General features: G+C 45.3%; 1 protein-coding gene across 2 annotated transcripts in view; it reads right to left on the bottom strand.

The window, feature by feature from the left end:
- LOC127568588 (vitellogenin-like) overlaps window positions 1-27,954 on the bottom strand; it is a 96,502-nt gene that overhangs the window by 54,693 nt on the left and 13,855 nt on the right. For both annotated transcript variants that reach the window (XM_052012516.1, XM_052012517.1), the window contains exons 7-15: window positions 22,188-22,338; window positions 18,981-19,138; window positions 16,763-16,928; window positions 15,391-15,516; window positions 12,861-13,079; window positions 7,372-7,589; window positions 2,423-2,520; window positions 228-352; window positions 28-129 (exon numbers count right to left, since the gene is read on the bottom strand). In XM_052012516.1, coding sequence (XP_051868476.1) covers window positions 28-129; window positions 228-352; window positions 2,423-2,520; window positions 7,372-7,589; window positions 12,861-13,079; window positions 15,391-15,516; window positions 16,763-16,928; window positions 18,981-19,138; window positions 22,188-22,338 — 1,363 coding nt within the window. The remainder of the gene's footprint in view (window positions 1-27; window positions 130-227; window positions 353-2,422; window positions 2,521-7,371; window positions 7,590-12,860; window positions 13,080-15,390; window positions 15,517-16,762; window positions 16,929-18,980; window positions 19,139-22,187; window positions 22,339-27,954) is intronic.

The following is a 27,954-nucleotide window of genomic DNA, read 5'->3' as shown; positions in this document are numbered from 1 at the left end:
TATGGAATGAAGAAGCACCCTCCTTACCTTTTCCACAATGTGTTCAGTGCTATTTTTCCTCGGTCCCCTCCAGTAACCTTCATTGCTCTTCGACAAGGCTTGTTGTATTCCTTCGGCCTGGATACCAACCTTTATAAATACAATCACATGGTTATCAGTATCCTTGACAGATGGAGAGTCAGAAGCAGGTGACACTTATGTTGACAGACACTTTGTGGTATAATTACCTCCAGAAGGTCCGTGGAGACTCCAAGGCCATAAAGCTTGATGTTGGCTATGGCGGTACTTGGAAGAATACCCTCCGATTTCTTTATTAAATAAAGGTTGGTATCGATTCCAGCCAAAAACCTATCTGCAAGAATAGTTCTCAACATTAAAATGGTTCTGTTATTAATATCACAATTAAAACTCTCATTAAATAAGCAGCCCTCTCTGTCTTAATAATAGACCTATTCTGTGGGGCTACTTGTCTGCAGAGAGAATTCTCAAAGCAGCTCACAGTGCAATGGATGATGAAGTTGTTGGGATTTGGGCAATTTTTGTTTCTCATCTGTTGTTTCTTCTTGGGACAATTAAATGTCAATCATATAGAGGTTGTTTTGGGGTCGTATGGAGTCAGTGAGAGGAAGGTCTCCCAGCCTGTGGGAGGACCAGGTTAGATGTGCTGTGGGTGGTGAGGACAATCCGGTAGATTTTATGTTTATTTCCTGGTTCCTTGCTCTTCAGGTCTCAGATTTACTGAACACAGTTTCAGGATTGTCAGTATCCAGATTCAAACTAATAACTTGAAGCCTGCTGGCCTAGGACGACAACATTGTAATGGTACACCCAAGAGACTGCAGATGCTGGAATCTGGAGCAGCAAACAATCTGCTGGAGGAGCCTAGTGGGTTGAGCAGCATCTGTGGGGGAAGAAGGAATTGTTGACGTTTCGGGTCAAAACCCTGCTTCAGGAGTTGGGACCTTATCTTACCATGGGACAGGACATCGGTGAGACCACACTTGGAGTACTGGGTGCATTTCTGGTCACTTGAACTACAGGAAGGATGTCATTAAGCTGGAGAGGGTGCAGAAAAGATTCACCAAGATGTTGCCAGGACTGGAGGGCTTGAGTTATAAGGAGAGACTGGAGAGACTGGGGCTTTTTTTTCCCTGGGGCATAGGAGGCTGAGAGGGACTTTATAGAGGTTTATAAAATCATGAGGGACATAGATAGGGTGAATGATCACAGTTATTTCCCAGGGTAGGGGGGTCTAAAACTAAAGGGAATGGGTTTACAGTGAGATGGGAAAGATTTAAAAGGGACCTGAGGGGCAGATTTTACAGAGGGTGGTGGGTATACGGAATGAGCTGCCAGAGGAAGTGGTTGAAGCAGGTACATTAACAACATTTAAAAGACATTTGGACAGGTACATGGATAGGTAAGATTTAGAGGGATATGGGCCAAACGAGGGCAAATGGCGCTAGCTTGGGTAGGCATCTTGGTTGGCATGAATGAATTGGGCCAAAGTGCCTGTTTCCACACTATGTCAATCTATGAGGAGGAAGAACGTTAAATGGTTAGAAAGATGTGCTTTAATAAATCACCTTTGATGACTATAGAACATCCTGGAGGGTCTTATGGGCAGTGAAGCAGATTTTTTGAAGAGTTGTCCTTTGTTTAGTATAGGCAACGTGTGGGCACAACACACTCCCACAGAGAGCAAAGTGGTAATTTGTTTATTGTGACATTGATTGGGGGGTATTGGTATTGGTTTATTATTGTCACAGGTACTGAGGTACAGTGAAAAACTTGTCTTGCATACCATCTGTACAGATCAATTCATTACACAGTGTATTGAGGTTGTACAGGGTAAAAACAATAACAGAATACAGAGTAAAGTGTCACAATTACAGAGGAAGTGCAGTACAGTTAGACAATAAGGTGCAAGGTCCTAACAAGGTAGATTGTGAGGTCAAGAGTCCATCTCACTGTATAAAGGAACCATTCAATAGTCTTATCACAGTGGGGTATAAGCTGTCCTTGAGCCTGGTGGTATGTGCCCTCAGGTTCCTGTATCTTCTGCCTGATGGGAGAGGAGAGAAGAGAGAATGACCCAGGTGGGTGGGGTCTTTGATTATGCTGGCTGCTTCACCAAGGCAGTGAGAGTCCATGGAGCAGAGGTTGGTTTCTGTGATGCGCTGGGCTGTGTCCACAACTCTCTGCAGTTTCTTGTGGTCTTGGGCAGAGCAGTTGCCATACCAAGCCGTGATGCATCCAGGTAGGATGCTTTCTATGGTGCATTGATAAAAGTTGGTGAATAAATCTCAACCATGTTCACTGTGGAAAATTATTCCCATTGTTCATTCGTGAAAAGGTGCAAGAAAGGAACATTGATAAAGCAAAAAAACAACAGAAAGAACAGATTCTCACTCACACTTACCTCTAAACAGCCCAAAATGAATGCCTTTGCTGTATCGGTAACTGAGTGTGTCGCACTTCCGGTTCAATCGTTTCATTGCGATGTTGCAAATAGCAGCCCTGTGAAAGCCGATGTGGTGAGAAGTATTTAATTCAGCTGCAGGTTATAGGGTCACAGAGTCATGGAGTCATATATCACGGAAAAAGGGTATTGGCAGAATCATAAAAATTTACAGCACAGGAGAGTTACAGTCTATTGTGACAGTGTTGGTTGGAAAAGAATTGTGTACCATAATCCCACTTCCCATTTCTCTGTCTCAAGTTTTTCTTATCTAATTGTCAGCTCATCAATATGATCCATCACTGAGGACCCTCACCACCCAGGACATGCCATCTTCTTATTACTACCATTGGGGAGGAGGTACAGGAGCCTGAAGACCCACACTCAACGTTTCAGGAACAGCTTCTTCCCCTCTGCCATCAGATTCCCAAATGGTCCATGAACCCATGAATACTACCTCATTATTCCTTTTTCTTTGCACTATTTATTTATTTCTGCAATTTGTAGTAATTTTATGTCTTTGCACTGTACTGCTGCTGCAAAACAACAAATTTCACATCAAACAAGTCAGTGATAATAAACTGATTTTGATTCTGATGGTTTGAGTCTCCAACACTCTCTCCTGTGAGTTCCACACCCGTCATTCACTGGCTGAAAAAGATCTCAGATTTCCTCTGACGCTTCGACTGACTTTTCAGTCTTCACTGAGAGGGGAAGGTCTTGCCATCTACGCTGTCGAGTCCAGTCATTGCAGTTAAAATAGAAATACAGAAGATAGAAGGAGCAGACTGTTCCACCATTCAATATCATGACTGATCCTCTGTCTCAAATGCTTGCTCTCTTCCCTTACTGCTGGTTGTTTCCTGTGTCGAGATATCTATCTATCACCTTCTTAAGTACATTCAGCAACTTTTCTATTAGTGTTAGCTACAGCTCGGAGTCGTAGAGCAATACAGTACAGAAATAGGCCATTTGGCCCAACCTGTCCATGCTGATCAAGATGCTCATCTAAGCTCGTCTCATTTGCCTGTGTTTGACCCATATCCCTCTGAACCTTTCCCATCCATGTACCTGTCCAAATGTCTTTCAAATGTGGTTATTGTACTTGCCTCAACCACTTCCTCTAGCAGCTCATTCCATATATGTACCACCCTCTGTGTGAAGAAATTGCCCTTCAGGACCCTTTTAAATCTCTCCCCTCTCACTTTAAACCTATGCCCTCTAGTTTTTGATTCCCCAACCATGGGATACAAAGACCGTGCGTATTCACCCTATCAATTCCCCTCATGATGTTATACACCTTGATAAGGTCACCCCTCAGTCTCCTACACTCCAAGGAATAAAGTCTGAGCCTGCCCAACCTCTCCCTATAACTCAGGCCCTCAAGTCCTGGCAACCTTCTCATAAATCTTCTTTGTGCTCTTTCCAGTTTAATGACATCCTTCCTATAACAGGGGACCAAAACCGTGCACAATACTCCAGTTGCAGCCTCATCAATGTCTTGTACAACTAGAACATAATATCCCATCTTCTATACTCTATGCCCTGACTGAGGAAGGCCAGCGTGCCAAATGCCTTCTTTGCCACCCTGTTTACTTGTGACACCACTTACAGGGAACTATGTACTTGTACTCCTAGGTCTCTCTGTCCTACAACAATCTCCAGGACCCTGCCATCCACTTTAGCATAGAACATACAACATAGAATACTACAGCACAGTACAGGCCCTTAAGCCCACAATGTTGTGCCGACATTTTATCCTGCTCTAAGATCTATCTAACCCTTCTTTCCCACATAGCCCCCTATTTTTCTATCATTCATGTGTCTATCTAAGATCCTCTTAAATGTCCCTAATGTATCTGCCCCACAACCTCTGCAGGCAGTGCGTTCCACGCACCCACCACTCTCTGTGTAAAAAACTTACCCTTGACATCCCCCTTATACCTTCCTCCAATTACTTTAAAATTACGTCCCCTGGTGTTAGCCATTGTCGCCCTGGGAAAAAGTCTCTGACTGTCCACTCGATCTATGCCTCTTATCATCTTGTACACCTCTATCAAATCACCTCTCACCCTCCTTCTCTCCAAAGAGAAAAGCCTTAGCTCACTCAACCTATCCTCATAAGACATGCTCTCCAATCCAGGCAACATCCTGGTAAATCTCCTCTGCACCCTCTCTAAAGCTTCCACATCCTTCCTATAATGAGGCGACCAGAACTGAACACAATACTCCAAGTGTGGTCTGACCAAAGTTCTATAGAGCTGCAACGTCACCTTGCGGCTCTTGAATTCAATACCCCAACTAATGAAGGCCAACACACCTTAGGCCTTCTTAACAACCCTATCGACCTGCGTGGCAACCTTGAGGGATCTATGGGTGTGGACCCCAAGATCCCTCTGTTCCTCCACACTTCTAAGAGTCCTGCCATTAACCTTGTATTCTGTCTTCAAGTTTGACCTCCCGAAGTGTATCACTTCACACTTTTCTGGGTTGAACTCCATCTGCCATTTATCAGCCCAGCTGTGCATTCTATCAATATCCTGTTGTAACCTACAACAACCTTCTAAATTATCCACAACATCACCAACCTTCATGTCATCTGCAAACTTACTAACCCACCCTTCCACCTCCTCATCCAAGTCATTTTTAAAAATCACAAAGAGCAGGGGTCCCAGGACAGATCCCTGTGGAACACCACTGGTTACCGACCTCCTGGCAGAATACGCTCCATCTACCACCACCTTCTGTCTTCTATGGGCGAGCCAATTCTGAATCCACACAGCCAAGTTTTTCTGGATCCCATGACTCCTGACTTTCTGAATGAGCCTTCAATGAGGAACCTTATCGAATGCCTTACTAAAATCCATGTACACCACATCCACTGCTCTACCTTCATCAATGTGCTTTGTCACATCCTCATAGAATTCAATCAGGCTCGTGAGGCACAACCTGCCCAACGCAAAGCCATGCTGACTGTCCCTAATCAGCCTATGCTTCTCCAAATGCCCATAAATCCTGTCTCTAAGAATCTTCTCCAGTAATTTTCCCACCACTGACGTAAGACTCACTGGTCTGTAATTCCCAGGGTTACCCCTGCTCCCTTTCTTAAACAAAGGAACACCATTTGCCACCCTCCAATCATCTGGCATTACTCCTGTGACCATTGAGGGCGCAAAGATCATCGCCAAAGGCACAGCAATCTCTTCCCTTGCTTCCTGTTATAATCTTGGGTATATTCCGTCTGGCCCCGGCGATTTATCTATCCTAATGTTTTTCAAAAGTTCCAGCACATCCTCTTTCCTCACGTCGACATGCCCTAGTGTATCAGCCTGTCATAAGCCATCCTCACAAATGTCAAGGTCTCTCTCTCTGTGGTGAATACTGAAACAAAGTATTCATTGAGGACCTCCCCTACCTCTTCCGACTCCCGACACGTTTCCTCTTTTATCCCTGATCGGTCCTACCCTCACTCTAGTCATCCTCTTATTCTTCATATATGTGTGGAACGCATTGGAGTTTTCCTTGATCCTACTCACCAAGGACCTCTCATGCACCTTTCTAGCTCTCCTAAGTCCATTCTTTAGCTCCCTCCTGGCTACCTTGTAACTCTACAGAGCCCTGTCTGATCCATGCTTTCTAAACCTCAGGTAAGCTTCTTCTACCTCCGGACAAGATATTCTACATCTCACGTCAACCACGGTTCCTTCACTCTACCATCCTTACCTTGCCTCAATGGGACAAACCTGTCCAGAACCCCATGCGAGTATTCCTTAAACAACCTCCACATTTCCACTGTGCACTTCGCCAAGAACATCTGTTCCCAATGTACGCTCCCAAGTTCCTGCCTAATAGCATCATGATTCCCCCTCCCCCAATTAAATACTTTCCCATATCGTCTGCTCCTATCCCTCTCCAAGGCTATGGTAAAGGTCAAGGAGTTATGGTCACTGTCTCCAAAAAGCTCTCCCACTGAGAGATCTGAAACCTGATCAGGTTCATTGCCTAGTACCAGGTCCAGTATGGCCTCTCCTCTAGTCGGCCTGTCCATATACTGTGTCAGGAATCCTTCCTGTACACACGTAACAAACTCCGCTCCATCGATCCCCTTTACACTAAGGAGGTGCCAATCAATATTAGGGAAGCTGAAATCACCCATGACTACAACCCTGTTATTTTTGCACCTCTCCAAGATCTGCCTCCTGATCTGCTCCTCAGCATCTCTGCTGATACTGGGGGGGGGGGGGGGGGGGGGCGGGGTCTGTAGAATACTCCCAATAGAGTGATCGCTCCCTTCCTGTTTCTGACTTCCACCCACACTGACTCAGTGGACGATCCCTCCAGGACGTCCTCCCTTTCTACAGCTGTGACACCGTCCCTGATCAGCAAAGCCACTCCCTCACCTCTTTCACCTCCGTCCCTGTCCCCTTTGAAACATCTGAACCCCGGAATATCCAGCAACCATTCCTGCCCTTGCGACAGCCAAGTCTCTGTAATGGCCACCACGTCATCGTTCCACGTACTTACCCGCGCTCTAAGTTCATCAGCCTTGTTCCTGAAACTGCTTGCATTAAAGTACACACACTTCAGCCCATCCAACTGATTGCAATTTTGCCCTTTCAACTGCCTACACCTCACAGTCTTTCTACACTTTGAAAGCCCTAACCTAGTTTGGAGAGGTTACAGAGGTATACTGTAGGCTAATGAGGAGGTAGGTTTTAAAAGCAAACGAACCACGACCATTATCCTCTAATATTCTTATACAATCATGCTTGTGTAGGATATCTTGAGTGTGGAATCATCAGCTACATGAACCACTCATTGAATAGATGTGGTTATGCAAATACACCTATATTATAAGCTGTAGTTTAGAAGCATAACTGCTCACAGATGCAAGATTGTTTTATACTCACAGTGACTGGAGCTCTGGCACTAATGTTCCCGTCAGCGATCTCATGTAGGAATATATAAAGCTGGTCAGTTGTAAATTGGTCTCTCTGACCACTAAGTCAGTCACTGTTGCAACTAAGGCCAGGGATGGTTTGGTTTCTAGCAGCACAATAAAGGCCCTTATTCGCATTTCATTACGGTTCTTTTTGTTCATAAATAACTGCATGACGATGTTTTGCACCTGTACAAGAGATCACAGCAGCTCTGAGATGCAGGGGCAAGATTTTGGTCACATGTGGTAAAACCTACTTCTCTATCGTGGCTTTCACAATCACTGGACACATCAGAGGGCTTTAAGGCCAATAAGTCACCATTAAAATGTGGTTATTGGTGTACTGTAGGAAATATGACAACTGCTTCTTGCAGAGCAAGATCGCTCAACCAAGTAGAGTCATAGAGTCATACAGCTTAGAAATAGGCCCTTCAGCCCAACTGGCCCATGCCGACCAAGATTCCCATATAAGCTCGTCCCATTTGCCCGTGTTTGTCCATATCCCCTCAAGCTCCGCCCCTCCATGTACCTATCCAAGTGCCTTTTAAATGTTGTTAATGTACCTGCCTCAACCACTTCCTCTGGCAGCTCGTCCCATATATTGGCCACCCTCTGGGTGAAAAAGTTGCTCCTCAGGTTCCTAGTAAATCTCTCCCCTCTCACCTTAAACTGATGTCCTCTAGTTCTAGATTCCCCAGTGCTAGGAAAAAGTCTGTGTACATTGACCCTATCTATGCCCTTCATGTTTTTATAAACCCCACATTCTCCTCAGCTCTAATGAAAAAGTCCCAATATGCTCAATCTCTCTCCTTAACTCAGCCCCTCAAGTCCTGGCAACATCTCATAAGTCTCCTCTGCACTCTTTCCAGCTTAATGGCATTTTTCCTATAGCAGGGTGACCAAAACTAAACACAATATTCCAAATGTGGCCTCACCAATGCCTTGTGCATAACATCTCAACTTCTATGCTCAATGTTATGTGTAGAACAAACTTTTATACTCAATTAGATGATAATTACCTTGTAATAGCGCTTGTTGAGTAATAAATATTGGCCAGGAAGCTTGATAAGAATGCCCCCATACTTCTTTGAAAAGGTCTCATGAGAGAGAGCATAATATCTCATCAGAAAGATGGCACTTCAGACAGCTCAGCACTCTCTCCGTACAGAGAAAAGTCTAAAAGATGTGCCCCAGCAACAGAGGACATGGTTTATTGATTACAAACTATGGACCTTGCAGTCTTTGGGACTGACTGGTCTCTACGGAGACACCAAGTGTTCTTGAGGCAAGAGGATTGATAGAAATAAGGTCTCAGGCCCAGTCTCTGTACTCAGAGGCAGCTGCTTGCCATGGTAGCTCAACCAAAAGGAGAGGCCTGGGCTGGCTGCCTTCTCAGCCAAGTCCCAAGGTGAGTAGAGGGAATGGAGGTAGGTTAGTGTAGGTGCTGGTGGGGTGGGGATGATGAGGCTGCAGTTTGGGGAAAGGTTCTAGAATTGTGATTATCTTGAAGTTGAGACTTCTAGCTCCATGTAAAGTCCTCCTTTGGGAAGAAAAGTTCAGAAGGCTCAAATTTTGTCAGCAGCTACAGAGGAATCCTAAAATGAACAGGCCCATTGCCAGCACAACCCAATTTACATAGTCAAAGGTCTGATCTTGATTTCAACATCATGGAGAATGAAGTTCTTCTTACTTCCAACTTCCAGTTGGTGCAGTTTTGTAATATAGAGCTGGGAATTTTTGGTCTTCATTGACTTAGAAGGTCCTTGGTGTTAAACAGCATGGAAACAGGCCTTTCGACCCATCGAGTCCATGCCAACTATCAAGCACCCATTTACACTCTTCATGTATTTTATTCTCCTAAGATTCACACCAACTTTTCCCCAATGTTACAACTCAGCTGCCCACTCACTATACGTAATTTACAGTGAAAGTTTACTATTGCATGCCTTTTGAATGTGGAGGGAACTGAGCACTCAGAAGGTCACATCAAGAACTTGTTCCCCACATGGACAACACCGGAAGCCAGGATTGAACCTGGGTCACGTGAGCTGTGAGGCAGCGGCTCCTACCAGCTGCACCACTGTTCCGCGCTCCTCCTCGCGCAGCTACTTGCAGAACTTAAACATTTGTTTGAGTACTGGGGCTCCCACACCAAGCACAGCTTGGTCGATAGAGCTTAAAGCATCAAACCAGACATCACCTGCTGAGCATTGTCACCTGTCAATCTGATAGTCTCTCTGAGTGAGATAGACTGCCAGCTTACAATTGTATGGTGGAGATCATTCTGACTGGTTGTGTCACAGCCTGGTATGGAGGCTCCAATGTGCAGGATCGAAAGAGGCTGCAGAGGGTTGTAGACTCAGCCAGCTCCATCACGGGCACAACCCTCCCCACCATTGAGGACATCTTCAAGAGGCGGTGCCTCAAGAAGGCAACATCCATCACTATGGACCTTCACCACCCGGGACATGCCCTCTTCTCGTTACTACCATCGGGGAGGAGGTACAGGAGCCCGAAGACCCACACTCAGTCATTTAGGAACAGCTTCTTCCCCTCCACCATCAGATTTCTGAACGGTCCATGAACCCATGAACACTTCCTCGCTATTCCTCTTTTGCGCTATTTATTTATTTTTGTAACTTATTGCAATCTTTATGTCTTTATGTCTTGCACTGCACTGCTACTGCAAAACAACAAATTTCATGGCATATGTCAGTGATAATAAACCTGATTCTGATTCTGATTCTGCACAGAGGAGAGTCAGTCCATCGTGCTTGGTTGCAACCTTTGAAAAGAGCAATTAAATTAGTTCCAGTCCTATCCTCTTGCTCCAGAATCCCGCATGGTTTTCTTTACTACCTTTCTTTTTCAAGTATCTACTGTTCAATAACAATAAAAGTTATCACTGAATCCAGGTTAGAACAATGAGGTGTGAAACAATGATTCTCTTGATCTCCCCCACCATGCATTTCAATGTCAGCCTTTTATTTACTGTGTTAACCTGTTTAAACTGGGGAGTTCATAGTGACCTATCTGGGAAACAGGCACTTGGGTGAATTTCTATAAATTTATTAATTTGTGGCATGTGATGTTGCTGGCATTTATAGCTCCTGAGACCATTTCATAATCAACTGCACTGGAGTCACATTATGTTGTAATTGTATAGGTCGTTGGTGAGGCTGCACTTGGAGTACTGTGTACAGTTTTGGTCACCCTGTTATAGGAATGATGTGGTTAAATTGGAAAGAGTGAAGAGAAGATTTACGAGGATGTTGCCAGGACCAGATGGCCTGAGCAATAGGGAGAGGTTGGGCAGTCTAGGTCGCTCTACTTTGGAATGTAGGAGAATGAGGGGCGATCTTGTAGAAATGTTTAAAATTGTGAGAGGCATAGATAAAGTGGATGGTCTTTTCCCCAGTGTAGGGGAATCCAAAACTAGGGGGGCATAGGTTTAGGGTGAGAGAGGAAAGATTTAAAAGGGACCTGAGGGGCAACTTTTTCATGCAGAAGGTGGTGAGTATACGGAACGAGCTGCCAGAGGAAGTGGTTGAGGCAGGTAAATAGTATCATTTAAGAAGTACTTGGAGAGGTACATGGAGGGGAGGGGCTTGGGTGATATGAGCTGAACGCAGGAAATTGGGACTAGCTGGGTGGGCACTGGGGTCGGCATGGACTGGTTGGGCCGAAGGGCTTGTATCCGTGCTATATTGGTCTATGAATCTAAACCAGACTGGGTAAATATGGCAGATTTCTATTCCTGAAGAACATTAGTGAACCAGATGGGGTTTTGTGACAATCCAGTTTCATGGTCATCATTGGTGAGACTATCTTTTAATTCCATATTTACTTAAATACCTGAATTTAAATTTCCAAGGTGCTACTGTAGGATTCAAACTTGTGTCTCTGGATCTCTGGTCCTCCGAATACCAGTCAGTAGATTACCAAGCCGCTAGTAATTGATAACTTAGAATCAGTTGAGAGTGGCTGGGTGCCCCTGTGGTGGGGAGATGGGTATTCCTAGGTATGGTTGAATTGTAAGGGATCGAATGACCTTCCTCAAGTGGAGATATTGTATGATCTTGTGATCAGACTGGGCGTATTGTGCTCAATAGTGAAAGGCCAGTTCCTGCCTCTTGGTAATGGAGGATGCAACACAGACCATTCAGCCCAGCAAGTTCACAGTGATGGTTGCCCTGCTCATGAATGAATAAACTGAATGGCATTTACTGGCCCTATTGCTAAATACCATCATCCTCTTCTTTTACAGGTGGGGAGAACAAAAGCAGGGGGCTTAAACACAGGAAGTAACAAAAAGTGCAGGAAATCTGGAGAAAATGTTGGACACACTCAGCAAATCAGGCAGCATCTGTAGAAAGAGAAGCAGTTAACTTTTCCCGTCCTTGATTTTTCATCAGAAAAGCTCAACCATAAATCAAAAAACGAGAACCTTTTTACTGCTCTGCATCGAATGGGAGATGGGGTAGATTGAGGTATGGATGTATTTAATGGGAAATGAAGATACATTGAAGAGGTGGGGTCATATGGAGTGTACACACCAGCACATTCTAGTTGGCTCAAATGGCTTCATTCTGTGATGTCACTCCTGTGTAATTCACGATTCAACCTCACCCTGAATGTTAACATTGGAAGCATCATAGTGTCATAGAATAATACAGCAGCGAAACAGGCCCTTCTGCCCAACTGTTCCATGATGACCACAGCATCCTCTTGGTTCAATCCCCTCCAAATGCCTCTTAAATGTTGCAACCACTTTCTCTGGCGGCTCATTCCAGATACTCACCACCCTCTGTGTAAAGAAGTTACCTGTCAGGTCTCTTTTAAATTTCTCCTCTCTTATCTTGTACCTGTGCCCTCTAGTTATGGACTCCCCAACCCTGGGGAAAAGATGATGACTGTCTACCTTATCCATACCCCTCATGATTTTATAAACTTCTCTGAGTTCGCCCCTCATTCTTCTATGCTCCAAGGAATAAAGATCCAGCATGGCCAACCTCGCTCTGTAACTCAGGCCCTCTAGTCCAGGCAGCTTCCTGGTAGATCTCTTCTGCACCCCCTCCAGCTTGACAATGTGTTTCCTATAACAGGGTGACCAAAACTGTACTCAATACTCCAAGTGCAGCCTCACCAGTGACTTACATAACTGCAACATAATGTCCCTACTCCTAAACTCAATGTCCTGACTGATGAAGGCCAGCATGCTAAACGCCTTCTTCACCACCCTGTCTACTTGCGCGGCCACTTTTAGTGAACTGTGCACTTGTACTCCCAGATCCCTCTGTTCTACAACACTCGTTGGTACCCTGCCATTCACTGTATGAGCCCTACCCTGGTTTGACAGCCCAAAATGTATCACCTCACACTTATCGAAGGCAGCTGGAAATCACTACCCCCCCAACCAACGGTGCCATCCTCAAGACCCAGTCTTCCAGGCCATCTCACCTTGCGTGGCTCCTTCTTGCCAATATTGCGCAAGGCCATCACGGCCTCCAATTGGATTCTGTTCGAGATGCTCTGGGCGGAGTTGCTGAATCCCGGTAGGAGCTTCTGGATGCGCTTCAGGCTGGTGGGCTGCCCTGCGTTGCCAATCGTTTTGAGGCCAAGGATTGTTTCTTCTTCGTGACCCTTGCTGCCAGCTTCGACCACAAGGTCATGGATCGGCTACAGAGAAAATAAGAGCTCAATAACGTGAGAATCAATAGCAGGAGTTGGCCAGCTGCCCTACCATTCATCAAGATCGTGGCTGATCTACCTGCACCATCTCCAAATACCTTGATTCCCTTTATATCCGGGACTCTATCAATCCCTATTTTCAATGAACTCAGTGACTGAGCTTCCACACCCCTCCAGGAATTCCAAAGATTCACCACTCTCTGTGTGAAGGAGTTTCTCTTATTCTTAATCCGAAACGGCCCATCCTTTATTATGAGACTGTGACCTCTGGCTCCAGACTTTTTGCCAGGGGAAGCATCCTCACTGTTGAGCCTGTAAGAATTTTGTAAGCTTCAATGTCAGCAGCTGGGAAACTGGGACCAGTGCTGTTTCGGACCAAGGTGCACGATCTGTTCAGTTCCCTGACTACAGAAGATTAAGAGGTGATCTAATAGATGACTATGATGATTAAAGATATCAACCATATTGCTACAAGTATCAATGTACCACCAGACTTAAGGACAGCTTCTACCCCACGGTTCCTTTATACAATGAGATGGACTCTGACCTCACGATCTACCTTGTTGTGACCTTGCACCTTATTGCACTGCACTTTCTCTGTAGCTGTGACACTTTACTCTGTACTGTTATTGTTTTTACCTGTACTACATCAATGCACTCTGTACTACATCAATGCACTCTGTACTAACTCAATGTAACTGCGTTGTGTAATGAATTGACCTATACAATCAGTTTGTAAGACAAGCTTTTCACTGTACCTCGGTACTAGTGACAATAATAAACTAATACCAATACCAAGAGGAACTATTTTCTCCTGCTCCAGAACTATTGCAGTTAGAGCCACATCACTCCTGGTTGATGTGACGAAGGACTTATTCATGGAGAGGGGAGTGAAAATTTGGAACTCATGCAGAGCAATGTGGTCTTGTTTCTGAAATGTGATTCATACCACCAGGCTCAAGGACAGCATCTGCTCCGCCACATCGGCTCCCACGATGAAGCTTTCCACTTCAGGACATCCGAGATGTCCAACTTATTTTCTAACCAGGGTTTCCCCCCAGCTGTGGTCAAGAGAGCTTGCACCCATATCTCTGCCATTTCCCGCACCTCTGCTCTCACCCCCACCCCTCCCAGACCCGAAAGGGAGAGAGTCCCCCTTGTTCTCACATTTGATCCCACCAGCCTACCTATCCAACACATCATTCTCTGCCACTTCTGTCATCTCCAATGGGACCCCACTACCAAACATATCTTCCCTTCCCTTTCGCAGGGACCGCTCTCTCCGTGACTCACTTGTTCACTCCTCCCCCCTACCCACCTCGCTCCAACCCTGGGTACTTTCCACTGCCCCCACCATAGGTGCAATGCCTGCCCCTACACCACCTCCATCACCTCCATCCAGGGACCCAAACAGTCCTTTCAGGTGAGACAAAGATTCACCTGCACCTCCCTTAATATCACTTACTGTATTCGGTGCTCCACGTGTGGCCTCCTCTACATCGGCGAGACCAAACGCAGACTGGGTGGCCATTTTGCAGAACAGCTGCGCTCCGTCCGTAATCGCGACCTGCATTTCCCCGTTGCCGGTCACTTCAACTCCCCCTCCCACACTATCACTGATATGTCAGTCCTCGGCCTCCTCCACTGCCAGGAGAATTCCAAGCGCAAACTGGAGGAACAGCACCTCATTTTCCTTGCAGCCTAATGACGTGAAAATTGAACTCTCCCACTTTAGGAAATCCCCACCCCCCTTTCCCACTACACCCCCGCCCCACCACGCTTCTCCTCTTCTTCCTTTTCCCAGCCTTTTTGTTCCTCTCTCTCCATACCTGTGACCCATCCCCCAGCGGATCTGCTCTCCCCTCCTCCCCCACACCTGCCTATCACTATCTCTTACCTGCATCTACCTATCACCACCTTGTGCCTGCCCTGCCTCCCCTCTTTTGTCCACCTATCGCTGCTCTGCTTTTCCCTCCTATATATGAGGCTTCCCCTTTTCCTATCTTCAGTCCTGAAGAAGGGTCCTGACCCGAAACGTTGACCGCCTGCTTTTCTCCACGGATGCTGCCTGGCCTGCTGAGTTCCTCCAGCATCATCGTGTTTTTCATTTTGACACACATGTAAAATGCTTGACACGTTCTGAACAGTGTAGGTAACTGCACATTCTAGATGAAGCAGAAAATTCACTGATATCTAAGAGATCAGGACCAGGACTTCTACAAGGCCCGTTATGGAAACCATCCCTACTGATCCAAACTCTCATGCAATCACCCAGGCCAGGCTTCCAATACTTACGTACCTGGATACCCTTATCAGGACAGGTTTGGACTGTCGCACAGTATTTGTGAATCAATGATCCATAAGAGAGCAAGGTGATTTTGCGAAGGAAGGGGTTCTTGGACATGTAAGGGCTGGACAGAAGCACCTTGGGAAAAGCAGAAATATTCTCTGTCACTTTAGTACTAAACAACCAGGAGGCAAGTTTCACGCTTCTGACGAGAGTATCACAGAGTAAGTGGATCTCTTTGCCTTGAAAACTCTTGGTTCCTCAGTTTAATGGAGAAAGCAACATCTATCATCAAAGATCCCCACCATCCGGGCCATGTCATCTTCTCGCAGCTACCATTGGGCAGGAGGTACAGAAGCCTGAAGTCCCACATCACCAGGTTCAGCAACAGCTACTTCCCTTCAATCATTCAGTTCTTGAACCAACAGACAAAACCCTAAACACTGCAGTTTAGCAATGTTATGACCAATCTGACCACTTTGCACTAAAATGGACTTTGTTTTTTGTTTGTTCTAATTGTGTTTTCTTGTAAAATTACCACCAGGCTCAAGGACAGCTTCTACCCCACTGTGATAAGACTATTGAACGGTTCCCTTATACGATGAGATGGACTCTGACCTCACAATCTACCTTGTTGAGGCCTTGCACCTTATTGTCTACCTGCACTGCACTTCCTCTGTAGCTGTGACACTTTACCCTGCACTGTTATTGTTTTAGCTGTACTACCTCAGTGCACTTTGTACTAACTCAATGTAACTGCACTGGGTAATGAATTGACCTGTACGATCAGTATGCAAGACAAATTTTTCACTGTACCTCAGTACAAGTGACAATAATAAACCAATACCAATAAAATTTGTGTATAATTTATGTTTAAATTATGCTTATCTTGTGAATGCTGCTTATCTGATGTTATGTGCCTGTGATGCTGCTGCAAATAAGTTTTTCACTGCACCTGTGCACACAGGTACTTGTGCATAGGACAATAAACTCGATTTTGATTTTGACCTTGAAACGAGGACTGAGAGACAAGTTCAGACAGGAAATTCCAGAGTTTTGTGCAAGATGGTGTTGCTGCTTCTGGGCTCTTGCTGTGTGTGTGAATTGGACACAGCAGTTTCCTGTATGACAGTGGCAAACGCCTTTCTGAATCTGTACGATGGCTTTGAAAGGAACTTTCTTTCCATATTCATTTTTTGGGACCAATCAACATTTATTGCCCATCCCTAATAGCCCTTGAGAAGGTGGCGATGAGGTATCACAACTGGAAAGAGGTGCGGATGGAACAGCAGAGGGGAAATTCAGTGTGAACAGTGGGTAGTAAACTCAGACTTGGGTCTCTCTGGGCACTCGGTCTTCTAAGAACAGAGAAGTGAAGGCGTACCGTAGCATTGTCGACACCATGGCAGTCGGGTTTGATGGAGTGTAGCACAAAAACCAGAGCCTGGGCTGCTTCGAGCTGCGAGAGTTCTTCCTGTTCGATTCTGGTTTGGATGAATTGAATAGCTTCGTGTGTTGCTGCCACTGGGATGGTATCCAGAATCCACTGCCTATATTCACGGCGAGAAAGGTTCAAAACTGAGAACATGGAGTCATAGAGAGGTGCAGCATGGAAACAGGCCCTTCGGCCCATCGAGTCCATGCCAACCATTGACCACGCATCTTTACATTTAACCTACCCATTTCATTCTCCCCACATTCCCATCGACTCCCCCCAGATTATACAATTCACCTACATGTTTGGGGCAATTTACAGCAGTCAATTAACCGACTGACCTGCACATTTTTGGGGAACATTCTGACCCTCGAACCCGTTCAATTAGACCAGAGGAGACACAAGAGACTGCTGATGCTGCAGCAGACAGTTAGATCAGGCCTGGCGTAAGGGGAGATTTGAATGAGGTGCATAAAAGTATGAGAGGCTACACAAGATCTGCTTCTCTGCAGAGAGATGACAATAATTAGGAGGCACGTTTGGTTGGTTGAAGGATTAGAGGCGATTTGGTGAAACATTTTTTTCTCTCAACAGGTAATGAAGGTCAGGACCTTGATGCTTGAAGGGGTGATGCTGTAGAAACCCTCACTGCATTTAGAACATACTTGGATGAACGCAAAGAGCTGTAACTGGGTCCCAAGAATTGGAAAATGCAATTAATCGAAAGTCCTTTCATAGATTCAGCTGTGGTGCCTGAGGGTTGCAAAATTGCAAATATTACATCCTTGTTCAAGTAAAAAGGATGTTTGGATAATCTCAGTAAATACAGGCCAGTTGGATTAACCTCAGTGGTGGGGAGTTTTTGAGAAGCAATCATTAGGGACCGAATTAGTGGTCGCTTGGACAAATGTAAATCAAGGAAAGCTAGTATGCACTTGTTAAAGGCAAATCAGGTCATAGCAACTGCACAGAGTTTTTTGTTGAAGGAACAAAGAGTGTCAGCGAGGGAAGAGTGGTTGAAATGGTATATCTGGACTTCCAAAAGAGATTTGATAAGATGTTACATAATAGACTTGTCTTCGAGATTGATGGGCATGGAATGACAGGTTCTGTGGTGGCACGGATAGAAAATTTGTTAAGTGACGGAACACAGAGAAGTTGTTCTTTGGACTAGAGGAAAGTGTACACTAGGACACTGCTTTCCTTAATATATGTTAACGACTTGGTGTACAGAGCACCATTTCCAAATTTGAAGATGACATGAAACTTAAAGGTGCAGTGAAGTGTGAAGGGGATAGTAGATAGGAGATAAAGCAGATAAGTGGCAGATGAAACTTAACGAGTGGAAAGTGTGATATTATGATTTGATAGAAGGAATGAGAAGAGGCAATATGAACGAGAGGACACAATTCTAAAAAGGGTACAGAACAGCGAGATCTGGAGGTACATGTGCATAGTTTGTTGAAGGTGGCAGGGCATGTTGAGAAAGTGGTTAATAAAGCATAGAGAATCTTGGGCTTCATAAATAAAGGTATAGAGTACAGAACAGGGAGGTCATGATGAAATTATTTTTTAATAAACCACTGAGTCACAGCATGGAAACTGGCATGTCTACACAGAGTCCGTGCCAAACACCAAGCACCCATTTACATGAATCCCATTTTATTCCCCCCATATTCCTCTCAACTCCCCCAAGACTCTATGACTCACCCACACAAGAGGGACAATTTACAGAAGACAATTAACCTACCAACCTTCACGCCTTTGGGATGTGAGAGTACCCGGAGGAAACTCATAGGGTCACGGAGAGAACATGCAAACTCTGCACAGAGTACGGTCACCTGGCTTCCAAGCATGAATGAGCCATGATGTGTGATTCACCATCACTTTACAACACTGGCTGCACAACTCCAGCATCATCAGAATGCTTGAAGAAGGACATTCATGGTCTTCAGTCACACAAGAGACTGCAGATGCTGGAATCTGGAGCAACACACAACCTATTGGAGGAACTCAGCGGGTTGAACAGTATCAGTGGGGGTGGGGGAGGGGAAGGAATTGTCGATGTTTCAGGTTGAAACCCTGCCTCCTGAGTTCCTCCAGCAGATTGCCTGTTGTCTCCACTACCGTTGCACCAATCTTACCCCTTTCCATCCTCCATTTTCACCTGTGGTTCTGTTTGTTTGCGTTTTTTCCCCAAACACTTTGAAGGCCGGCCAAGTCTGCTGATTGCAGGAGCTGAATCAGCTGCAGGAACATCTGGGGAGCATCAGGATGAGCCTTGCTCTGGCTGTTTTTCACCAACTCTTCCAGCACGTTGGCAATCTGTTAAACAATTGGAGAGAGCATGAGTTCCATACTGTGAATGTGAGGCTAGCATCTCCATTCCCACAATAATGTTTGGAACCAATGGGACCAAGCAAACAAGAAGACGAAGGAACTGAAGGGGAAGTTGGGAGAACACATGTCAGTCCTCATTGAGGGGTCAGTGGTGGAAAGGGTGAGCAGCTTCAAGTTCCTGGGCATCAACATCTCAGAGGATCTATCCTGGGCCCAACACATTGATGCAATCACGAAGAAGTCACACCAGCATCTCTACTTCATTAGGAGTTTGAGGAGATTTGGTATGTTACCAAAGGCTCTTACAAATTTCTATAGATACATAGTGGAGAGCATTCTGGCTGGTTGCATCACCGCCTGATATGGAGGCTCTAATGCGCAGAATCGAAAGGGGCTACAGAGGGTTGTAGACTCAGCTAGCTTCATCACGGGCACATCCTTCCCCACCATCGAGGACATCTTCGAGAGGCGGTGCCTCAAGAAGACAGCATCTATCATTAAGGACCCTCACCATCCGGGACATGCCCTCTTCTCATTACTACCATCGGGGAGGAGGTACAGGTGCCTGAAGACCCAAACTCAACAATTCAGGAACAGGTTCTTTCCCTCCACCATCAGATTTCTGAACGATCCATGAACCCATCCTCATTATTCCTTTTTTTTACACTGTTTACTTATTTTCATAATTTATACATTTTATGCCTTGCACTGTACTGCTGCTGCAAAACAACACATTTCACGTTATACGTCAGTGATAATAAATATGATTCTGATTCCGACAGATTTGGAATTGATGGAAAATCCCCAGACTTTTCTTGTACACTGTAGGTACCACAGAATGCACTGGAACTAGAACTAGTATCAGAGTAAGAGACACCCAGGAATTATAACCTTGATCAAAAGCTGAGGTCCCACCCACAAAAGCAAAAACAATGGAACATATCAACACACGATCATGCTTATGAGGAGCAGGATTTGGCTATTTGCCTCCCTGAACCTGTTCCGTCCTTTAATAATGTCATGGTTGATCTGATTGCAACCTCAAATCCACAGTCCTTCCTACCCTTTTGCTTCTCAAGAATCTATCAATCTCTGCCCTAAAAATATTCAGGATAAGGAAACAATAGATCACTCTGTTAACATAAGGAAGGGAATTACAAACGTTCATGAACATTGGGGGTAAAAATGCTCCCCATCTTGTTTTAAATTGAAAACACCTGATTTTTAAACAGTGTTCCCTGACCATTGATACCCCCACAGGAGGAAGCATTGCATCCACTCTATCAAGGCCACTCAGGATCTCATAAAGCCATGGAGAGATACAGCATGGTTCAATCCTGACCTCCGGTGCAGTCTGTATGGAGTTTACACGTCCTCCCTGTGACTGCATGTGTTTTTCTTGGGTGCTCCAGTTTCCTCCCACATTCCTCACTATGGGAAGGATATTGAGGCTTTAGAGAGGGTGCAGAGGAGGTTTATTAGAATGCTGCCTGGATTTGAGGGCATTGTGCTATCAGGAGAGGCTCGACAAACTTGGGCTCTTTTCTCTGGAGCGGCGAAGGCCGAGGGGTGATCTGTTGGAAGTGTATAAAATTATGAGGGGCATAGATAGGGTGGACAAGCAATATTTTTTCCCATTATTGAGTGATCCAATACCAGAGGGCATGCACTTAAGATGAGAGGGGGTAGGTTCAGAACAGAAGTGAGGGGTAAGTTTTTTACTGAGAGAGCGGTGGATGCCTGGAATGCATTGCCTGATAGGGTGGTGGAGGCAAATTCATTGGGGGCTTTTAAGAGGGGCTTGGATGGGCACATGAATGAGAGGAAAATAGAGGGATATGGGCATTCTGTAGGGAGGAGGGAATAGCTATGTCGGCACAACATTGTGGCCCGAAGGGCCTGTTCTGTGTTGTACTGTTCTATGTGTTCTATTCCAAAGACGTGTGGGTTGGTAGATTCATTGCCCTTAATGTCAGGTGAGCGGGAGAATCTGGGAGGAGTTGATGGGAATGTAGGGAGAAGAAAATAATGGGAGTCATGCAGGAATAGTGTAAATGGGTGGTTGATGATTGGCATAGACTTAGTGGGGCGAAGGACTTGTTTCTGTGCTGTATCGCTCCATGAGTCTATAACTCTATAAACGCTACTGTATTTTGACTGCGGCAGAGATGTTTCATTGGAGCCTTCTCATATAATAACTAAGTCACTTATCCAGGCTTTTTAGTACTATCTTCTTCATGTCACTAAGATATCTTTCTTAGTCACATGTACATCGAAACACACAGTGAACTGCATCCTTTGCATAAAATAGGGGGCAGCCCACAAGTGTCGCCATGCTTCCAGCGCAATATAGCATGCCTACAACTTCCTAACCCGTACGTCTTTGGAATGTGGGAGGAAACCGGAGCACCAGGAGGAAACCCATGCAGACATGGGGAGAACGTACAAACTCCCTTACAGACAGTGGCCGAATTTGAACCCGGGTCACTGGCGCTGTAAAACGTTATGCTAACCGCTGCACTACCGTGCCTGCCCCTAGTATGTGAATATTTAAACATTTTATCTTGGAAACAACCATTAACACTATACCTATGCTCCCTGGAGGTGTGCACAGCACTTTCAAGTTTAATTGCATAGCGAACTCTTTCTACTCTTTTCCACATTTCCATGAACGCAATAGCAATAACAACTTGCATTTATACAGCACCTCTAAAATGGTAAACTGTCCCAAGGCACTTTGAAGGAACCTTTCCAGAAAAAATAAACTTTTGAGGACTTTGAGATAGGTGACAAATAGTTTGGGAAGCAAGTAGTTCTTAAGGGTGAGAGAGGGAGAGAGTCCGTGATGTGTTGGGAGCTGAGGGGTCAGGCTGCTGAGGGCATGGCTGCTACTGGTGGAGACCAAAACCTCCAAGAGGTCAGAATTGCAGAGGTCTTGGGCTGGAGGAGCTTCCTGATATTGAGTGAGGCAAAATCTTAAAGGTGATGAAAGTAGAAATTTCCAACGTTATAACTATGCCACGGTCTCACGTACCTCGGTTTCGTTATGTGAGGGTTTGACCAACTGCATTGGCATTTGCATTAGCTCATTGGAAAACTGATATCTCAGACTTCCCCTCTTCTCCGTGGGCATTCTTTGTATGGGCATTGGCTTATCATTGATATTCAACAAGTATAGATGCTGCCTGTTTCCAAAACAAAAGAGAAGTTTCTTAGCGAAAACTGGAAATAAAGTCATAATGTCATAGAGTAATACAGCCTGGAAACAGGCCCTTTGGCCCAACACATCCATGCTGACCATGGCGCCAACCAAGCTAGTCTCATTTGCCTGCATTTGGCCCATATCCCTCTAAACCTTCCCTAACTATGTACCTGTCCAAAGGTTTTTTCGATGTTGTTATTGTACCTGCTTCAACACTTTCTCTGGCAGCTCATTCCAGATACATTCCACCCTCTGTGTGAAGAAGTTGCCCCTCATGTCCCTTTTAAATCTTTCACCTCTCACTTTAAACCGATGGCCTCTAGTTTTTACACACGCCTGAAGGCTCTTCAAACATTGACTATTTGACTCTGCGCAGGTTGGCTCTGTGGTTAAGAAGGCATATGGTGTATTGTCCTTCATCAGTCGGGGAATTGAATTTAGGAGCCGTGAGGTATTGTCACAGCTATATAGGTCCCTGGTCAGACCCCACTTGGAGTATTGTGCTCAGTTCTGGTCGCCTCACTACAGGAAAGATGTGGAAGCCATAGAGAGGGTGCAGAGGAGATCTACAAGGATTCTGCCTGGAATGCGGAGCATGCCTTATGAAAGCAGGTTGACAGAACTCGGCCTTTTCTCCTTGGAGAGACGGAGGATGAGGGGGGACCTGATAGAGGTGTATAAGATGATGAGAGGTATTGATAGGGTAGATAGTCAGAGGCTTTTCCCCAGGGCTGAATTGGTGGCCACAAGAGGACATAGGTTTAAGGTGCTGGGGAGTAGATATAGAGGAGATGTCAGGGGTAAGTTTTTTACTCAGAGAGTGGTGAGTGCGTGGAATGGGCTGCCGGAAACGGTGGTGGAGGCTGATACGATAGGGTCTTTCAAGAGACTGTTAGATAGGTATATGGAGCTGAGTAAAATAGAGGGCTATGGGTAAGCCTAGTAATTTCTAGGGTAGGGACACGTTTGGCACAGCTTTGTGGGCCGAAGGGCCTGAACTGTGCTGTAATTGTTCTATGTTCTATGTTTATTTCCCTGCACAGATGCTGCCTGACCTGCTGAGTTCCTCCAGCATTTTGTGTGTGCTGTTCCAGATTCCAGTATCTGCAGAATCTCTTGTGTTCCCCTCTAGTGTTTGGTTCCCTTTCCCTAGGAAAAAGACTATGTGTGTTCACCCTATATCTGTCCCTCATGATTTTATACACCTCTGTTAGGTCACCCCTCAATCTCCTGCATTCCAAAGATTCTTGCAAATTTCTACAGATGTGCAGTGGAGAGCATTCTGACTGGTTGCATCACCGCCTGGTATGGAGGCTCCAATGTGCAAGATTGAAAGAGGCTGCAGAGGGTTGTAGACTCAGCCAGCTCCATCACGGGTACAACCCTCCCCGCATCGAGGACATCTTTGAGAGGTGGTGCATCAAGAAGGCGGCATCTATCATTAAGAACCCTCACCAACCGGTACATGCCCTCTTCATGTTACTACTATTGGGGAGGAGACACAGGAGCCACACTCAATGATTCAGGAACAGCTTCTTCCCCTCCGCCATCAGATTGCTGTATGGTCCATGAACCCATGAACACTATCTTGTTCAGCCTGAAGACCCACACTCAGCGTTTCAGGAACAGTTTCTTTCCCTCCGCCATCAGATTTCTGAACAGTCCATGAACACAATCTCATTATTCCCCTTCCACATTATTTATTTATTTTTGTAACTTATAGTAGATTTTTATGTCTTTATATCTTGCACTGTACTGCTGTCGCAAAACAAGAAATTTCATGACACACGTCAGTGATAATAAACCTGATTCTGATTCTGCCTAACCTCTCCCTATAACTCAGGCCCTCGAGTCCTGGCAACATCCTCAGAAATCTTCTCTGCACTCTTTCCAGTTTAATGATATCTTTCCTATAACAGGGTGACCAAAGCTGTACATAATACTCCAGTTGCAGTCTCACCAACATCTTGTACAATTGTAACATATTTCAAGAAACATTGACGTACAAAGAAAAAATATAATTATTGACTTACTGAGAGCACCTTCTGTGAGTGGCAACTTCCTGGGTAGCCAGAGAATGTCGAACCACCTGAAAATGTGGGGTCAGGGGCTCTCTTGATGTTAATGCTGGAAATCAGCCCACTGTGAGACCTCCAGCCAGAGCTGAGAGTGTAAGGGGGAGGAGGTTGTCGCGTGGACACGCCATAGGGTGCAGCAACGCATGTGGAGCAAGTGTTGAGAAGCTCAGACAGAGCACTGCTAACTGTTGTGGTGTGGACTGGCGGCATGAGCGGGGCACCAGGTAGGGGTGGGGTGTGGGTTACTGAGTGACTCACTGAGTGACTCAACCAGCAGTTGAATGAGAGTGGGAACTGATACAGTGGTGACTGATGCAAGAGAGCCAAAGTCAATATAACTCTGAATAATAAATCCACTACCACAGAACCATAGAACAATACAGCACAATACAGGCCCTTCGGCCCACCATGTTGTGCCGCCCTTCAAACCATACCTAAGACTATCTAACCTCTTCCTCCCACACATCCCTCTATCTTAAATTCCTCCATATGCTTATCTAACAATCTCTTGAACTTTCCATGAAAACACAAAACACAATCAGCTCAGACGTTTAATTAAACACAGAGGTTCCTGATTCTTCCATCATAATTGAGCAAACCTCATACTTTACCTCATATTCTCCGGACCATGGTGTTGAGGGTATCCTTTCCCCATTGTTGGTATTGAGTTTGACTCTAGCACAGCTTGCAATAGATTGAAGGGCATTTTCACGTATGTTATAACACCACTTGTTGTGTCACTGTAAGATTTTTCTCGCATATACCCTTTTACGTTGAATTGCCAGTATTTGGATTTTCTCCATATCCCTGATAATACTGTGAGCAATTTTGGTCCCCGTATCTAAGGAAGGACATGCTGGTCCTGGAGAGGGTCCAGAGGAGGTTCACAAGAATGATTCTGAGAATGAAAGGCTTAACGTATGAGGAGTGTTTGATGTCTTTGGGCCTGTACTCGATGGAGTTCAGAAGGATGGGGGGGGGGGTGGGGAGTTGGGGGGTCACATTGAAACCTACCAAATACTGAAAGGACTGGATAGAGTGGACAAAAAGAGGATGTTTCCATCAGTAGGAGAGTCTAGGATCCTAGGGCACAGCCTCAGAATAAAGGGACGTCTCTTTAGAACTGAGATGAGGAGGAATTTCTTCAGCCAGATGGTGGTGAATCTCTGGAATTCGTTGCCATGGAAGGCTGTGGAGGCCAAGTCATTGGGTGTATTTAAGGCAGAGATTGATAGGTTCTTGATTGGTAAGGAGGTTAAAGGTTACTGAGAGATGGCAGGAGAATGGGGTTGGAAAAAAAATCAGCCGTGATTGAATGGCAGAGCAGACTCATTGGGCCTATTGTGAACTCTTTGGAGATGCATGAATCTGCATGCTTTACCTCAGACCATTTGGAAGGCTATCATCTAACTCTAGAAAGTCATCACTGCCTTTTTCCCAGTAATCTAATGGACTGCCCTGCCGTGCTCTGTGGTCCTGAACAGACCTCACACTTACCAGCTTCCAGAGCTAAACAGACCCATAGACAAAACCAAGAGCTACTACCTCATTATTCAAAATGCTTACATGTCCATCATAAGAACTTCCATTATCTTGCTTTGTGGTTCTTTGGGTATACATACTCTGTGATCCCCATTTAATGTGACTCTGATTTTAGCATCTGTAATGGAAAGGCTTTATATTATTGCCCAAACATGCCTCTGAATAAAACCAGCCATCAATTGCTTCAAAACGACATCTTTTTGTGTTGCCCTTGCTACTTCCACTGTTATGACAGGGAAATTGTCCTACTGGCTCAGGAGATAAATCAGGTTTTCTATGCCAGTGGCATCTTTGTCATGAAGCAATCTCAATAAGGTGCAAAAAACAATCTGCTGAAGGAACTCAGCAGGTCAAACAGCATCTGTGGGGAGATCACACAATATGACCACTTTGCACTAAAATGGACTTTGTTTGTGTTTTGTTCTAATTGTAGTTTCATGTAAAAATTGTGCGTGATTTATGTTTAATTCATGTTTTTTTCCTGTGAATGCTGCTTCTCTGATGCTATGTGCCTGTGATACTGCTGCAAGTAAGTTTTTCATTGTACATGTGCACACAGGTACTTGTGCAGATGACAATAAACGACTTTAACTTTGAAAGGAATTGTCAACGTTTCAGGATGAAACACTGCATCAGGACCCTCACAGTTGCTATTTGACCCACTGAGTTCCTCCAGTAAATTGTTTGTTGCTCTAGATTCCAGCATCTGCAGTCTCATGTGTTTCGAATCTCAATAAGGCATCTGCTGTGGCATTTTGTGTGGACGTCTATTGTCACATGGAGTCACGAGGCTGGCTCACCTCAAATCCTTGAGATCTCCATTGTGGGGATATCAGAAAGATCGAAGAGTGGCTAATGTGGTTTGTGGTTAGTAGCCAACACGAATGGTGTGTCCAGCAAGAACTGCTGAAAATTTGTGACCAAGTACAGTTGGAAATGCCTCCTTCTCGAACTGGACAAAGTAATTCTTTTCACTGCAGGCTAGTGTGCAGGACACATAAAGCAATGGGTTTGCATTGGCTACTGTTCATGACATGGCTTATTAGTACCCAGCTCCATAGTTGGATACACTCCAAGTAGGTTTAGCATATGATGAGTGTCATAATACATCAAACAGGATTCCCTGTCAAGGCCCAACATGAAGGTGGTAGACACAAGAGACTGAAGATGCTAGAAACCTGGGAGCACCACACAAAACCACTGGAGGAACTCAGCGGGTCAGGCCCTATCCATGGAGGGAAATGGATAGTCGATGTTGAAGGGTCTCATCCCAAAACATCGACTATCCATTTCCCTCGGGACTGGAAAGAAAGAGGGCAGACAGCCAGTACAAGAAGGGTAGGGGCGAAGGGGCAGAGAAAGAGCTGGCAGGTGATAGGTGGATCCAGGTGAGGAAAGACCTCCCTCCCTCACTTGCCTATCACCCGCCCCCTCACTGGGATCCACCTATCACCTGCCAGCTCTTGCTCCACCCCTTCCCCTCACCTCTTTGTACTGGCTATATTTCCTTGCAGATCTGATGAAGGGTCTCGAGCCGAAACATCAACTCTCCATTTCCATCCATGGATGCTGCCTGACCCGTTGAGTTCCACCAGCCTTTTGTGTGTTGCTTATGAAGGTGGTAGTCCTTCTGCTGGTCTTGTCATGGTCGATGCTTCATAACAACCGGCAATGTGGTGACAATATCCAGGCAAAATCTGGTAGAACCTGACATAATATTGGATAGACCTGGAAACAGCTGATGTTTAGTAATATTTTCCCTGGGTTTGGTGATAGCTGCAACCTTTTGGCTACATATTTTCTGGATCCACTTGAAGGTTCAAATTCATCAATCCCACATTTACACTTTTTAAGCTTGATGTTATGCCAATGTAACCTTCTGAATAATTCCTCAAGTATCCGAAACTTTCCTCTTCTGTGGCCACTGCAATTAGTCTGCCATCCTGGTTAAACATCGAACAGTGCAGCACAGGAACAAG

This window comes from Pristis pectinata, chromosome 3 (genome assembly GCF_009764475.1).
Source record: "Pristis pectinata isolate sPriPec2 chromosome 3, sPriPec2.1.pri, whole genome shotgun sequence".
Taxonomy (NCBI): Eukaryota; Metazoa; Chordata; class Chondrichthyes; order Rhinopristiformes; family Pristidae; genus Pristis; species Pristis pectinata.
This window is presented reverse-complemented; position numbering and strand designations above follow the sequence as displayed.